General features: G+C 52.0%; 2 protein-coding genes across 3 annotated transcripts; both read left to right on the top strand.

Annotated features, from left to right (window-relative positions):
• The first annotated feature begins 364 nt into the window (after positions 1–364).
• On the top strand, positions 365–6399 carry Spata24 (spermatogenesis associated 24). Of its 2 annotated transcripts, none has more exons than XM_046460127.2 (6): positions 365–544; positions 1849–1914; positions 2132–2262; positions 2351–2421; positions 6025–6127; positions 6209–6399. In XM_046460127.2, the coding sequence occupies exons 1-6, from the start codon at positions 428–430 to the stop codon at positions 6366–6368; spliced, it is 648 nt and encodes a 215-aa protein (XP_046316083.1). In that variant the 5' UTR covers positions 365–427; the 3' UTR covers positions 6369–6399. The 2 variants fall into 2 exon arrangements, with proteins under 2 accessions (XP_046316083.1, XP_046316084.1); XM_046460128.2 differs by having other exon boundaries at positions 370–544; positions 6239–6399.
• A 1475-nt stretch (positions 6400–7874) lies between these two features.
• Prob1 (proline rich basic protein 1) lies at positions 7875–13055 on the top strand. Its single transcript, XM_046460126.2, has one exon. It carries the CDS (start codon positions 8294–8296, stop codon positions 11327–11329), a length of 3036 nt encoding a protein of 1011 aa, XP_046316082.1. The 5' UTR covers positions 7875–8293; the 3' UTR covers positions 11330–13055.
• Positions 13056–13279: the final 224 nt, after the last annotated feature.

Consider the following 13279-nt stretch of genomic DNA (forward strand, 5'->3'; position numbering starts at 1 on the left):
TACATATATATATACACATATATACACTAGATAAGCAAATTTCCTGTAAACTTAAATTCTCAAGAATTGTTGGGGGGCCAGGTTTGTAGCTTAGTGGTAGAGAGCTTGCCTAGCATGTGTGAGGCACTGGGTTCAATCCTCACCACCACATAAAAATAAACATTAAATAAAGGAATTTAAAATATTCTAAAAACTATGTTCTTTAAAACATTAAACTAAAAATATTCTTTAAAAAAAAAGAGAGAGAGAGTTGATAGGATTCCCCTATCCCATGCGGCTCCTTTAAGAGGCGGGACCCACCCCTGCTAACAGAGGAAGTCCCCACCCCCTGTTGCCAGGGTGCTCTGTGGCGTCGCATTCTCATTGGTGGGCGCCGTAGTAAGGCGCCTGGCGGCAGCCATTTCCAACGAGCTGGCGGGGGCGAAAGATGGCGACGCCCCTCGGGTGGTCGCAGGGGGGGTCAGGATCTGTGTGTCTCGCCTTCGATCAACTGCGGGACGTGATTGAATCTCAGGAGGAACTAATCCACCAGCTGAGGAATGTGGTACGCAGCGGAAGAACTCTGGTAGAGGCTGGACTGGACGCCTCACTGGCGGGGGCGGGGCCAGACCCTGTTTCGATGCAAGGGGCGTGGCTAGGACGCTACTAAAGGCGTCTTTGGGAAGGCAGAGACGGAATGGGACTTGGCTGGAAGGGGTGGAGCCAAAAGGGCGTGGGACCTTCCAGAATATTTACCAAGGAATTTAAATTTAAATTGAGTACTCTGCGTTATTGCTGCAGGGCATAGTAATAGTCACTGAGCTTCAGTTTCTCTATTTTTAGTGGAGACGACTTCACTGATTTCCCAGTGCCCTCACTTGCACGCAGAAAACACTGTATCATCTCTTCTACTATGTGTCAAGTACATTGCCATAATGAGTGCAGTAAGCACAGATTTGGCCCTTGATCACGTTAACTCAAGAACCTCCAGCCCAGCCTATATGTCCCTTTGCTTTTGCCTTCTCAAATTCCAGCTAATAGATGCATAGATGCTAATTGGAGCCACAGATTACTTCCAATGCTAGACAGCTGGAGTTCATAGTTTTTCTGGTTTTGTTTTTCTATCTTGGTAAGAATGTTCAGATGTATCTCCATCTCAGAAATAAAACTGGATTCACATCTGTTTCTCACTCTAATGATTCTTAGACAACTTCTTTCCTTCTGGGAAGTTGGATGTGGGAGGAAGAAGTGAGACACATGCTCCCTTGGCTACCCTAATACCCTATTTCAACAAAATGTATGCAGCTCTAGGTACTGAATTACCTTCCATTCCCTGAAGGTACCCATATCTTTTTCTTGGCAGCTGGCCTTGGCTTGTATGTTCCAACCATCTGGAACACTTTTCTCTATGTCTCTTCTATCTTATTTAGCAATCAGATCTCAGAACTCATGTCACCTCTTCAAAAGCAAATCTAACCCTTCCCCAAGCTGGATCAGAAGCCCCTATGGGCACCACACCGCCTTGTGCTTTCCCATCACTGGCATTAAACACATCTGTGGAATGTCCCTCCTTGAGGGCAGGACTTTTTTTTTTTTTTTTTTAGATGTTGATGGACCTTTATTTTATTCGTTTATTTATATGGGTGCTGAGAATAGAACCTAGTGCCTCACGCGTGCTGGGCAAGTGCTCTACCACTGAGCCACAACTCCAGGACTTATAGATGGAATTCAGTGAATGTGTGGAATTGATTATCCCTTCCAAGGACCTGCCTCATCCTAGGTGCCCTGGGCATCATCCCATTATCCATCCTTTGTCCTGGTCCTAGAGGATACTCTGTGTACCCCTCCCTGAGCCAGGCTCTGTTGCAGATGATTCTCCAGGACGAAAATTTTGTCAGTAAAGAAGAGTTCCAGGCAGTGGAGAAGAAGCTGGTGGTGAGTAATCCCTCTGCAGGCTCCTAATCTCCATTTCCCAAGATCCCTGTGGTTGGGCAGAGTATTGGCTTTTGAGAGCCTCCATCCCCCATATTAAGGCAAGAATCTTTCTATACCCTTACTTCTGTGTGCCCATCTGAGAATGGGAGCTGCTTAATGGAGCCTAGGAGACCCAAAGTGGCTTGAGGTATTAAGGTGACTGCTGCTGCTCCTGCAGGAAGAGAAAGCTGCCCATGCTAAGACCAAGGTCCTCCTGGCCAAGGAAGAGGAGAAATTGCAGTTTGCCCTTGGTGAGGTGGAAGTATTGTCCAAGCAGCTGGAGAAAGAGAAGCTGGCCTTTGAAAAAGCGTGAGTGGGCCTCAGGATGGGCTCTGGAGGGTGGGGGTCCCATTGCCTGCTGTCCTGCTCACCATCTTGTCTTATCCTCCCTACAAAGGCTCTCCAATGTCAAGAGTAGAGTCTTGCAGGAGTCCAGCAAGAAGGACCAGCTCATCACCAAGTGCAATGGTAGGCGGGAGGTTCGTACTCCCCACCACGCTATCATACACGGGCTCTTTCCTAACAGCCCAGCGCCTGTGTCAAAAACAGGGTTGCACCCCAACTTCTGTTCCCGGATGAGGATACAGGCATGCCCAGGCGGGCCATACCTTCGAAAAGGCCTTCAGGTACCAGGCAGGCCACGGAAATGAGGGAAACAGTTGGTGTACAATATTCTTCTTGGCCATAAAAGAATGGGCTCGCTCCCATTTTTCTTGAAACATACAACCTTCTTAGTCCACCTTTTGTTTTCCCACTTTGGTAAGTTTTAGAAATAGTGTACTTTACTCATAACCCTTCTACAAGAACAACAGGGCAAGAACAGTCCTATTGAAGAGCTGACTGATAGTCTCAGAGTCAGACACTCAATAGAGAGAAATAGGATTGTCGTGACATGGAGAGCTGAGGAGCAAACCCAGGGCCTCACACATGCCAGGCAAGTGCTCTACCACTGAGCCACAACTCCAGCCTCAAGACCCTTTCTTAAAATAAAAAAAGGGCTGGGATGTAACCCAATGATAAAGTGCCCCTGGATTCAAGCCTTAGTACCAAGAACAAAAACAACAAAAAGCTAGAAACCAAGTTTTGTTTTATTGGTACCAGGGATTGAACCCAGGGGTGCTTTGCCACTAAGCCACATCCCCAGCCTTTTATCTATACATATTTTTTTTAATTTTTTTTTTAATATTTATTTATTTAGTTAGTTATTGGCAGACACAACATCTTTGTTTGTATGTGGTGCTGAGGATCGAACCCGGGCCGCACGCATGACAGGCGAACGCGCTACCACTTGAGCCACATCCCCAGCCCAATATTTTTTTTAATTTTGAGACAGCGTCTCACTGAATTACTTAGGGCCTTGCTAAGTTGCTGAGGCTGGCTTTGAACTTGTGATCCTCCTGCCTCAGCCTCCCAAGTCACTGGGATTAATAGGCTTGCGCTGCCATGCCCAGCTGAAACCAAGTTTTGTAGGGTTTTTTTTTGGTACCAAGGTTTTTTTGTTTTTGTTTTTTTTAACCCAGGTGTGCTTAGCTATACTTTGTAGGGATTACAGGCCTGTGCACCACACTTGGCTGAAACCAAGGGGGTTTTTTTGTTTGTTTGTTTGTTTTTTAGTTGCTTATGGACCTTTATTTTATTCATTTATTTCTATGCAGTGCTTTACACATGCTAAGCAAGTGCTCTACCACTGACCCACAACTCCAGCCCTGAAACCAAGTTTTAATGAAAGCTTTTCTGATTTTTTTAGTATTTGCAAATAATTTAAAGATTTTTAAAATGACAATATGTCTGGGCCACCATTTTCAACTCTGCCCTACATACATACTTACAGCCACTTGCTGGCTCAGCTGATGCGAGTTGAGGGGACTTTCAAAGTCAGCCACCCAGTGTCCTCAGGAACCTTTTTTTCCTGGAATGCTGAGCTACCCTTACCTAGCTTAAGAAATGGATACAAATTCCATATGCAACATCTGTAGGGAGATCTCAAATAGGCCAGAAATCAGTCCGAGCCCCAAAGAGGGTCATGGTGTCCCCTCACACACACGGCTCTAACCTCTGTCCCTACTGGTGAGAATTCTTACTGGGAAATGCCAGAAGGCTGCCATTTTGATCTAGTCAAAGCAGGCTGAAAGGCCTCAGTGATGTTTGAGCATTGGCACCATCCTGGCCCCAACAAGTAGTCTCTGCCTTTATACCGAGGTTAAAGTTCCCCTCGTACTTTTCTCTCACTCTGGGCATCTCCCCTTCTTCCTCCAAAGGAACCTGGGGTTCTCCCCCACTACTTCCAGAGACATCTTTCCTCTGAGGCATTTCCTTCCAACTAAGATCATCCCAGGCCATGGATTAACTCAGTATTTACTCATGTATCATAGGGACAGGGCCTGGCTGCCTGCCCCCAGAATGTGGGTAAAAATAACACCTTGCCTGACTCAATCTGATGTGAATCTTACCCTGACCCACTCCCATCCCCACCACTTCCCCAAGTGAAGTTTCAGTTTGATTTTTACACTTAACATAGCTCTTTATTCTTATCAAAGGGATTTTCTAACCATTCTCATTTGGATACTACAGATTTTTAAGAGTCACACAAATTTTTAATCTTTGTTCCCAAAAGAACTTAATAAGCAATTAATCTGGAGCTGGTTGACCTTGGGAGGGAGATTCGGTAGTCCTGGTCCCGTCACCCAGTGAGCTCATTTTCATTCTCTCCCTCCGCCTGTCTCTTTTCCTCCTTTCCATGCTGTACCTTCACTTGGTACCAGATCTTCTCTCCTGAAAACCTACATGTGTCAGCATTTCTGTATTGTCAGAGCTGGGTGCTAGTTAATTCTGTCTGACATCTAAAATCAGTGGGATTTTTTCCTGTGTAAATCCAAATTTCCCAGGGCTCCATGAAGGGCAATTACATGAATAAAGCACCCCCAGGTCCCTGTAGCTCCTTGGATTTTGACCCAAAACACAAATTTTTGGAGTCTTCTCCACCCCACTATAGAAAAGAAACTATCTCTGTCCCCAATTTACGGAAGAAACACATCTGAAAAGGGAGATAACTGGCCCAAATGGTAACATTGCCTCATCAATATGAGCATTATTGGAATGTAGCCTTGTCCTGTTCTCTATTTCTGACCCCCCTTTTTTTTCCTCCTGCGGTGCTGGGGGTATAAGCCAAGGCCTCATGCATGCAAGGCAAGTGCTCCACCACTGAGCTGTATACCAGCCCTCAGCTTCTGGGTCTTAACGTTCCTTTCAGGATCTGTCTCATGCCGGTAGGGATTCCACCTTCTCCCATTACCCCTGAAGCCCCAGCACAGTGCTGGGCATCTAGTCAGCCCTCTTGGTGGGTACCCTACTTGGGAAGTTGGGGAAGACTTTTTTTGGGGGGCGGGGCGGGTACTAGGGATAGGACCCCTACTAAGCGGCTTCTCTAATCCTTAGTGAGTCAGTTGGATGGAAATGGCTGATCAAGATGAGGTTTCTAAGTCCTAGCCCCCCAGGGGATGTCCTGTTCATTCATTTCATAAATATACTTAGTATGTACCCACTACATGCTGTTAACTGTTGTGAGCCTTAAGGATAAAGCAGTGAATAACTTAAAAATCCCTGTCCTTGTGGACCTTATATACTAGAGAGAGAAAGAATGAAATTTATGGTGTGATAGATGCTTAAGGAGGAAAATGCAGCGGGAAACGGGGATAGGTAGTATTAGAAATGATTATAATTTTTAGTCTTAGGGAGGGTCTCACCAAGGAGGTGACATCTGTAAATATCTGCAGGAATGAGGACAGGAGTCATTCATCCTCCTGCCTTTAGGATCATTTCTCCAAGGGCCTTCATCTGTCTCAGCCTGGTGAGGTCCAGAATAGAGTTGTGAAGACACTAACACACTCATCAGACATTGTCCTTCTTCCCAAAACTCCATAATAAACTCATTCCTACTAAGGTATTAGCAGTTGTTCCCAGAGAGGTCCTGGGTGGGGGGAACCAAGTTCTAAAAGTCCCATGAGGGACTTAGCTCATGAAGGGGCTCTTGGGATGGGAACCACTCCTCCTCCCTGCCTCTCTCCCCCACAGAAATTGAGTCTCACATTATAAAGCAAGAAGATATACTTAATGGCAAAGAAAATGAGATTAAGGAGTTGCAGCAAGTAATCTGCCAGCAGAAACAGATATTCAGGTGAGGGGCCTGGGCCAGGCTGGGGGTTGTTGATGGAAGTGGGGAGCCTGACCTCTGGCCCCTACCCTGGGCTGTCTGCAGCCCACGACCAGCCAGCTGGCTCCGTTGCAGGAATCACATGTCTGACTTCCGGATCCAGAAGCAGCAGGAGAACTACATGGCCCAGGTGCTGGACCAGAAGCATAAGAAAACTTCAGGAATGCGTCAGGCCCAAAGGCACCAACGTCTCAGGGAAAAATAAAATGGTGGTCACCTACCTGTTCTTTGCCCAACCTCTGCCTTGTCTGCTCTGGGGGATCCTCAACCCATCCCTTCCCATTCTGGTGGGTCCAGTCACCCCAGGTCTGACCTCCAAGAAAGGGGCAAGGGAAGAGGCAACAGTCACTTCTGTCCGTCTGTCTCCTGGTCCTTGATGACCTGTAGTCAACAGGAATTGCTTGGGGGACATGCATTGAACCACCACCTGCCAGGCTACTTCTGGGCTTGTGAGGGGATGTTCCTCAATCCTCCAACTCCTGAAAGCAGGGTGGGGGTGGGGTCCAAGGGAGTCAGGGTTATAGCTAAGAGGGGAGCTGGGTCTTTGCTAGTTGGCACCATCCCTTACTTTTGGTATTTAATCCATATATATATATATATATATATATATATATATATATATATCAACATCTCAGCAACATCTCACCCCACTCTCAGTACTCCTTAAATATATCTCTGTTTGTGCATGAGAAGCCCTGACCAGAGACTTCAAAGACAGCAGGTTCCAGGACCCCCAACAGATCTGAGAAACCAGTTGCTATCGCCTAACAAGAATATTATACCTGTGAATCACAGTTGTATCCTCTTCTACCTCCCCCAAACAGAAGCTCATCAGTCTTCACAAATGGATGCGGGAAAACCACAATGCTGTATCTTTTTCATTTTAAATACTGGGGATTGAGCGCAGGGCCTCACACATGCTAGGCAAGTGCTGTATCACTGACCTGTATCTTTTTTTAATGTGAGAAATCATCTGGGAAGGAGCAGCCACTTGCCCAAGTTGCACAGGTAGGGCTCAATACAAAGGACAGGATATATCCTTTCAGAAGCCATCACTGAGTGTGCTCTTGGTGAACAAGGGGATACCCAGGCAGGGCACCCATGAGGCTGAGTCAGATTTGTCAAGTATAGCCTCTTCTGGGTCAATGTGAGGGTGAATATACAGGCCAGAATTCTTGATCCAGGGCCAGCTGGGGCCTGAGTCATAGCAAGACCTTGAAGCCAGAATTGAAGGGCAAATGGTGCCCATTGTCATAAGACAATGACAGGTGGTGGCAGCTCCCCCACCAATGCCTGCCCCTAGGGCAGGACCAAAGGTTGTGGGGGTTGGAATGAGGGCCTGTGAGGGCACACAGGGCTTTTTTTTTGCCTGGGGGCTTTAGAGGGGACCACACGAGTTTCCCAAGGGCATATCCAGGGCATCTTCTGGGCACTAAGGCAGTTTATAAAAAGTAAAGCCGTCCACTTCAGCCCCTTCCAAAGCCTCACTAAGGGCAGTCTGTCTTGCGGTGATCAGAACCATCTTGAGGCCCCAGCACAACTTTTGTTGGAGCTGGGGGAGGCCTCTCATGATGCTCCACAGTATGGAAGGTTGTTGGGGCAGGATGAGTGTGGTGGAGGAAATTCATGAACTCTGACAGGGCAAGCCATGAGAGGGTGGGGGAGGGGTCTTGCCTTGCAAAATCTAGAAGCTTGGGACTGAGGGGAGGTGGCAATAGCAAGACCTGAGTTCTCTGGCCTGATGGTCTGATTTCCTGTTCAACTTGAATAGCACACGCGCTGCACACCACAGGCTTGACCTCAGGCTAGCCCCTACTTGAGTAGCCCAGGTTCCCTCACTTGTATTAGGTGAAGTTCGATCTAGCTGCCTGCGCCAAAGGTGGGCCTGCCTTCCTCTCACCTGTCAGTCCAAACCTTGGAGTCCTACCCCGGAGTCTTGGAGAAAGGGGGAGGTTTGCCTTGGGGGCTTGAGGCTCACTTCTCTCCTGCTGCCAACGCCGCTGACTTGCGAGTGGACGCGGCCGCTTTAAGGCGCTTTGACCCCATCGCATCCTCCGGCGGGGCGGGGACAGTACCGGCGCCACCAGCAGAGGCACTGCGAGAGAGGTAGTGCGCGGTGTCCGGCCCACCATGCTGACCGCACTCGTCCCGCAAGAGCTGCCTGGGCTCCCGAGGTGGATGCCCGCGGCCCCCGCGCGTCGCCAGGATTCCTCAGGTTCATCTGGCTCCTACCACACAGCTCCGGATTCTCCAGAGCCCCCGGACTTTGGGCCGGACGCTGAAGGCCAGGAGAATTGGCCCTGCGTGGTACCTAGGCGGGGGGTGGATACGCAGCCTCGCCTGTCTGTCAGCTCCCAGAATAGCAGCCAGCAGATCTGGTGCGGCTCGGGTTTCCCTCGAGGTCCGGGCTTCGGCCCGCCACCACCCCAGCCCCAGCTGCGCATGCTGCCGTCGGGGGAGATGGAAGTCATCTTCAGCGCCAGGCCTCTGTTCAGCAGCTCAGATGCCGAGGACTGCGAGGTGCAAGAGCTCATGGCGCCGGCTTTAAGCAAACCGTCGCTGCCGGAGCCAGCGTCATCCTCCCCTATGCAACTGCAGCCCCAGTCCCCCGACGGTGGCTCCCGCTGGGCCACCTATCTGGAGCTGCGGCCCGGTGGGCCAAGTCCTGTGGCCTCAGCGCAGTTCGAGTGTGTGGAGGTGGCGCTGGAGGAGGAGCACACCGCTCCAAGCAGGCCCAGGACCGTGCCGAAGCGTCAGATCGAGCTTCGCCCCCGGCCCCCAAGTCCCTCGAGAACGGCTGGCGCGCCGCGCCCCCCACTGTTCCTGCGCACTGGCTCCCTAGACGAGTCAATGGGACGCCTGCAGGCCGCTGCAGGCCTAGTGCAGACAGCATTGGCCAGAAAAATGGGTCCCACTGCCCCGGAGCCAAGCAGCACCACCTTTCGGCCCACTGAGCGGCCAAAACCTGAGACTCGGGAAACGTCCGGCAGCACCCACGTGGTCCTGGAAGAGGCTAAGTCTCGGCTACTTCGAGATCAAGATAATCTGGTCCGGGCGAGAGCCCCGCGGCCTTGGCCCAGCCTACGGGAGCGCGCGATTCGGCGCGACAAGCCCATGCCCGGCACCGAGCCTTTGGGTCCTGTTAGTTCCAGTATCTTCCTGCAATCGGAGGAAAAGATCCAGGAGGCACGAAACCAGGAACCCAAGACTCGGTTCCCACGAGAGACCCCGAATCGAACCTTTCTTAGGGCACATAGTCCACCTTTTAAGTCTAGGGACCCCTCGGAAATTCCGAGTAGGTCTGTGAGGCCAAGGAGCCCTTCTCCATTGTGGCAGGCTCCAAATGGGGCCGAGCGGGGTCCTCACTGCCCGTCCCCACGGGATCAGACTGAACGGAGGGTGAGTAGCCCGTCTTTCCCTGAAGCATCGTCTGCTTGGGAAAATCAGAATCCCTCTGTGGAGGAAACTTCCAGCAGGAGGACCCCTTCCCCTCCAACTCTTTCCCACTGGAATCAGGGTGCTCCTGGAGTAAGGAGCTCACCCCCTGAAGTTCCTTCCCTGTGGGACGCTCCGCAACCAGCAGTAGGAGAGGCTGTAGGGCCGGGTACAAGCCGGTCTTCGTTGGCCTTGTTCCCTTGGGAGGCGGAAGATCGTGCTGTTGGAATGCGGAGCCCATCGCCCCAAGGGACAGGGGGTCCCATGGTCCAGGGCTCGTCGACAGCGTTTACGCGGGAAGCTATGAATGGTGTAGCTGAGGAGTTGGCACCGCCTACACCAGCCGCACCCGGGACTCCAGAACTTACGGAGGTGCAGAGCACCCCCACGCGAGAGAGTCCGAATCTTGTCCTCACAAGCACCGAGCCATCGCCAAAGACAGAGGCCCCTGAGCCGCCCCTGAGCAGTCACGTCGTGAGGACCCTGGACGCTGATGTGCGCCCAGAAGCTTTGTACTCTGAAGTGGCCTCTGGACGCTCACGCGTGGCTGTTCCGCGGCCGCGAGATGTGCGCAAGATAGTTAAGACCACGTACGCTCCAAGCTTCCCATCCGGAAGCCCAAGCTCAGGGCTACCTGGGCCTCCTTCGGATTCTAGCGGGGAGGAGGGCGATGCATCAAAGACGCCAGAGCATCAGGTGCTGGGGTCCCCCGCACCAGCTCACTACACTTCCGTTTTTCTCAAGGATTTTCTGCCGGTCGTGCAGCACCCCTACGAGTCCCCTGAGCCATCCCACGACACAGTCCCACGGGACGCCTCGCAGCCCAACGGGGTCTTGCGGCGGAGGGCAGAGAACAGCACAGCCAAACCCTTCGCGCGCACTGAAATCCGCTTGCCTGGTGCTTTGGCCTTAGGCGGGCGGCCAGAGAGGATCTCGAGAGTCCTAGTCCGCAGTCCGGGCGGAGAGAATCCGGACGCCAAAACACAGCGCCTGGTTCCCGACGGCGAGGGTCGGACCAGTCCCCTAGGCGGCGCTCGCAGCTCACCCCAGCGGTCCTCTTTAGGACCCTCAGTGACGCGACTATCCTGCCCCGGCTCCCCTCAGGCATGCCCTAACTCGAGCCCTGGGATTGCACCCAAACTAGAGGCCCCTGCTGCGACCCCCGAATCCGCAGCTTCCCCCGCTCTGCGGGAGTCCCAGGCGTTGGCCAGCATGACAGCTCGGCCCCAGCCCCGCGCTGCTTCTGCACCTCCCACGGACCGGTCCCCTCAAGGCCTCTCCCAGGCAATGCTCAGGCCTCTGGGAGCCACGCACCCGGGGAAGGTCCTGGTGGACCCAGAGACCGGCCGCTACTACTTTGTGGAGGCGCCGCGGCAGCCGAGGCTGCGGCTGCTCTTCGACCCCGAGAGCGGGCAGTATGTGGAGGTGCTGCTACCGCACTCATCCCCCAGGCAGCCCAGCCACATCTACACCCCGCTATCCCTGGGGCCTGGCCTCTACCCGCCTGCCTATGGGTCTATTCCTGGCCTCTCACTCCCGCCATCCTCGGGCCTACCTGCCCTCAGCAGCTCCCAGCTGCCCTGGGCCTCTGAGGCAGGACCCCTGGACGGGATGTACTACCTCCCCATGAGCGGGACTCCCAGTCCCGCTCCATCTCTGCTCCTCTGTGCCCCACCTGCCCGCTCGGATCATCCCACCCAGCCTAGCAAGGGCTCTGTGTTCCCGTTGTGAGGCCTTAGGGCCTGATCCACGTGGAGTTGAGGCCCCCTAAATGGTCTAGAGTTTCTGGCTTCCAATTCCCTGACCTTTCCTTCCATCACCTTTTTTGGTCTGTTCCAGCCAGTCTTCAGGCCAGAAGTCATTTTCAAAGAAGGTATGTGAGACCCCCGGTTGATGGAGCTGGAGTTCAGGAGGTAGCTGGCTTCTTCCTACCCCAACAAAAATGTATATCCCTTTCCCACCGCATTCCCAGAGTGTGGCGTGTTTGTGTATGTGTTTATGTTGGCAAGGAATGGGAGGAAACCAGCCTGAGGGGGTGTTCCCAAAGGGCAGTGGGAATGGGATGTGCAGGAACAGGGTGGTCTCCAGAGGTGGTGAGCTGTCTGTCCTCTCCTGAAAATGGGCCTAGTTGATGTGGAGCAGGCCAGTGAGCACTGTTCAGATGAAGAGGAAGGACTCTAGTCATCAAGTCTGTTTTTTGGAAAAGTAGCTGAGCTTTGGTCTGGGAGGCTGTAGGGGAAAGTGGCTAGCGCAGCCCCAGGCCAAGTTGGAACTAAGAAAGGGAGCTGTGCAGGCAGCAGGTGGAGGTGGAGTGAGCAAGCAATGTGGGGGGGGAGTATGGGGAGTCAGCCTGGAATTGGGGGTGAAAAGGCTAGAGTGAGGTAGGTCCAGGTGGCTGTGGCCCTCATTGGGAAGCCTAGCTTTTCCTTCCTCCCCTCAACTCCAGTCTCTGGTTCTCAGAGCCCTGGGAGCTGAGCTGGCTCATCTTAGGAGTGCAGGCATCAGCCATTTCCACTCAGGTAAGAACAGGTAAAATAAATCACCAAGGATTTACAAAGCTGGATGCAAAAGTTCAAGACCAGCCTCAGCAAATTAGTGAGACACTGTCTCAAAATAAATAAATTTGGGGGCTGGGGATATAGCTCAGTTGGTAGAGTGCTTGCCTCACATGCATGAGGTCTTGGGTTCAATCCCCAGCACCACAAAAATAAATAAATAAATTTTTTAAAAGGGCTGGGGATGTAGGTGAGTGCTAAAGGTTAAGTGCCCCTAGGTTCCATCCCCAACACAGAAAAAATAAAAATAAAAAAACTTACAAGAGGAGGAAATTGGGCTGTTGGCTTCCAGGGGAGGCTTTGACCCCTCTGAGTGGCTGGAAGGTGGGTTTGGGCTGGCAGTAGGAGGGGTGGGCCCTGTGTGAAGTAGACTGGAGAGGACAAAATTCTCAGTTTTTATCACACATGTGATAACAGTGCCCAGAGAGGAGCGGGATGGTCATAGCACAGGAAAGGACAGGACCCAGAACCTGTGCTCCAACTGTCCTGAGATTCTAGGAGCTTCTGAGAGATTCTAAGAGCCTCTGAGGAGGCTGAAGGAGCTGGAGGGGGTGTGTGTGTGTATGCCTGGGGGTCTGTGTGTGGTTCCGGAGCCTGAAATGACTGGGGTGTGAAGTGATGTGTTTGGGAAAAACAGTTCCCATTAGAAACAGTGTCAGAGACGGGAATCAATGCCTTCCTTGTTACCGACCTTGGGGCCCATGTTCCTTGTGTTCCGGTCCCTTGCCCTGGACTGGAAGCCGACTAGGTGAACTTTGAGTCAGAATAACCTGGACAGCTCTTGGCCAAGGACATGGGTCCTGATGGTATGGAAAACCTTGGGTCCCAGCCCACCTCTGGGCACCTTGCCTCATCCTGTTGTGCAATAAATAGCTGACCATGAGCCATGGTGGCTGAAATGATGATTGGTGTAAGGTGCCTAATTTCCTTCTTGGGCTTCTTAAGACCTTCCACAATGTCCTTTCGTGCCTAGGTCTGCCCTAGGTTGAGGGGAACCCAGGGTTATGGAAGGACACATGCCTTTACACACTCTGACCTCCCTGCCTGGATGAACTTGCCTCCCAGGAAGGGAAACCTAAGTTGGCAACCACCCTTATGGCCACATTCATCTCAGTGGCTGAGGGGC

The sequence above is a fragment of the Marmota monax genome, unplaced genomic scaffold, assembly GCF_021218885.2.
Source record: "Marmota monax isolate L192 unplaced genomic scaffold, Marmota_monax_Labrador192_F-V1.1 WCK01_AAM20220418_F8-fsc00006, whole genome shotgun sequence".
Taxonomy (NCBI): Eukaryota; Metazoa; Chordata; class Mammalia; order Rodentia; family Sciuridae; genus Marmota; species Marmota monax.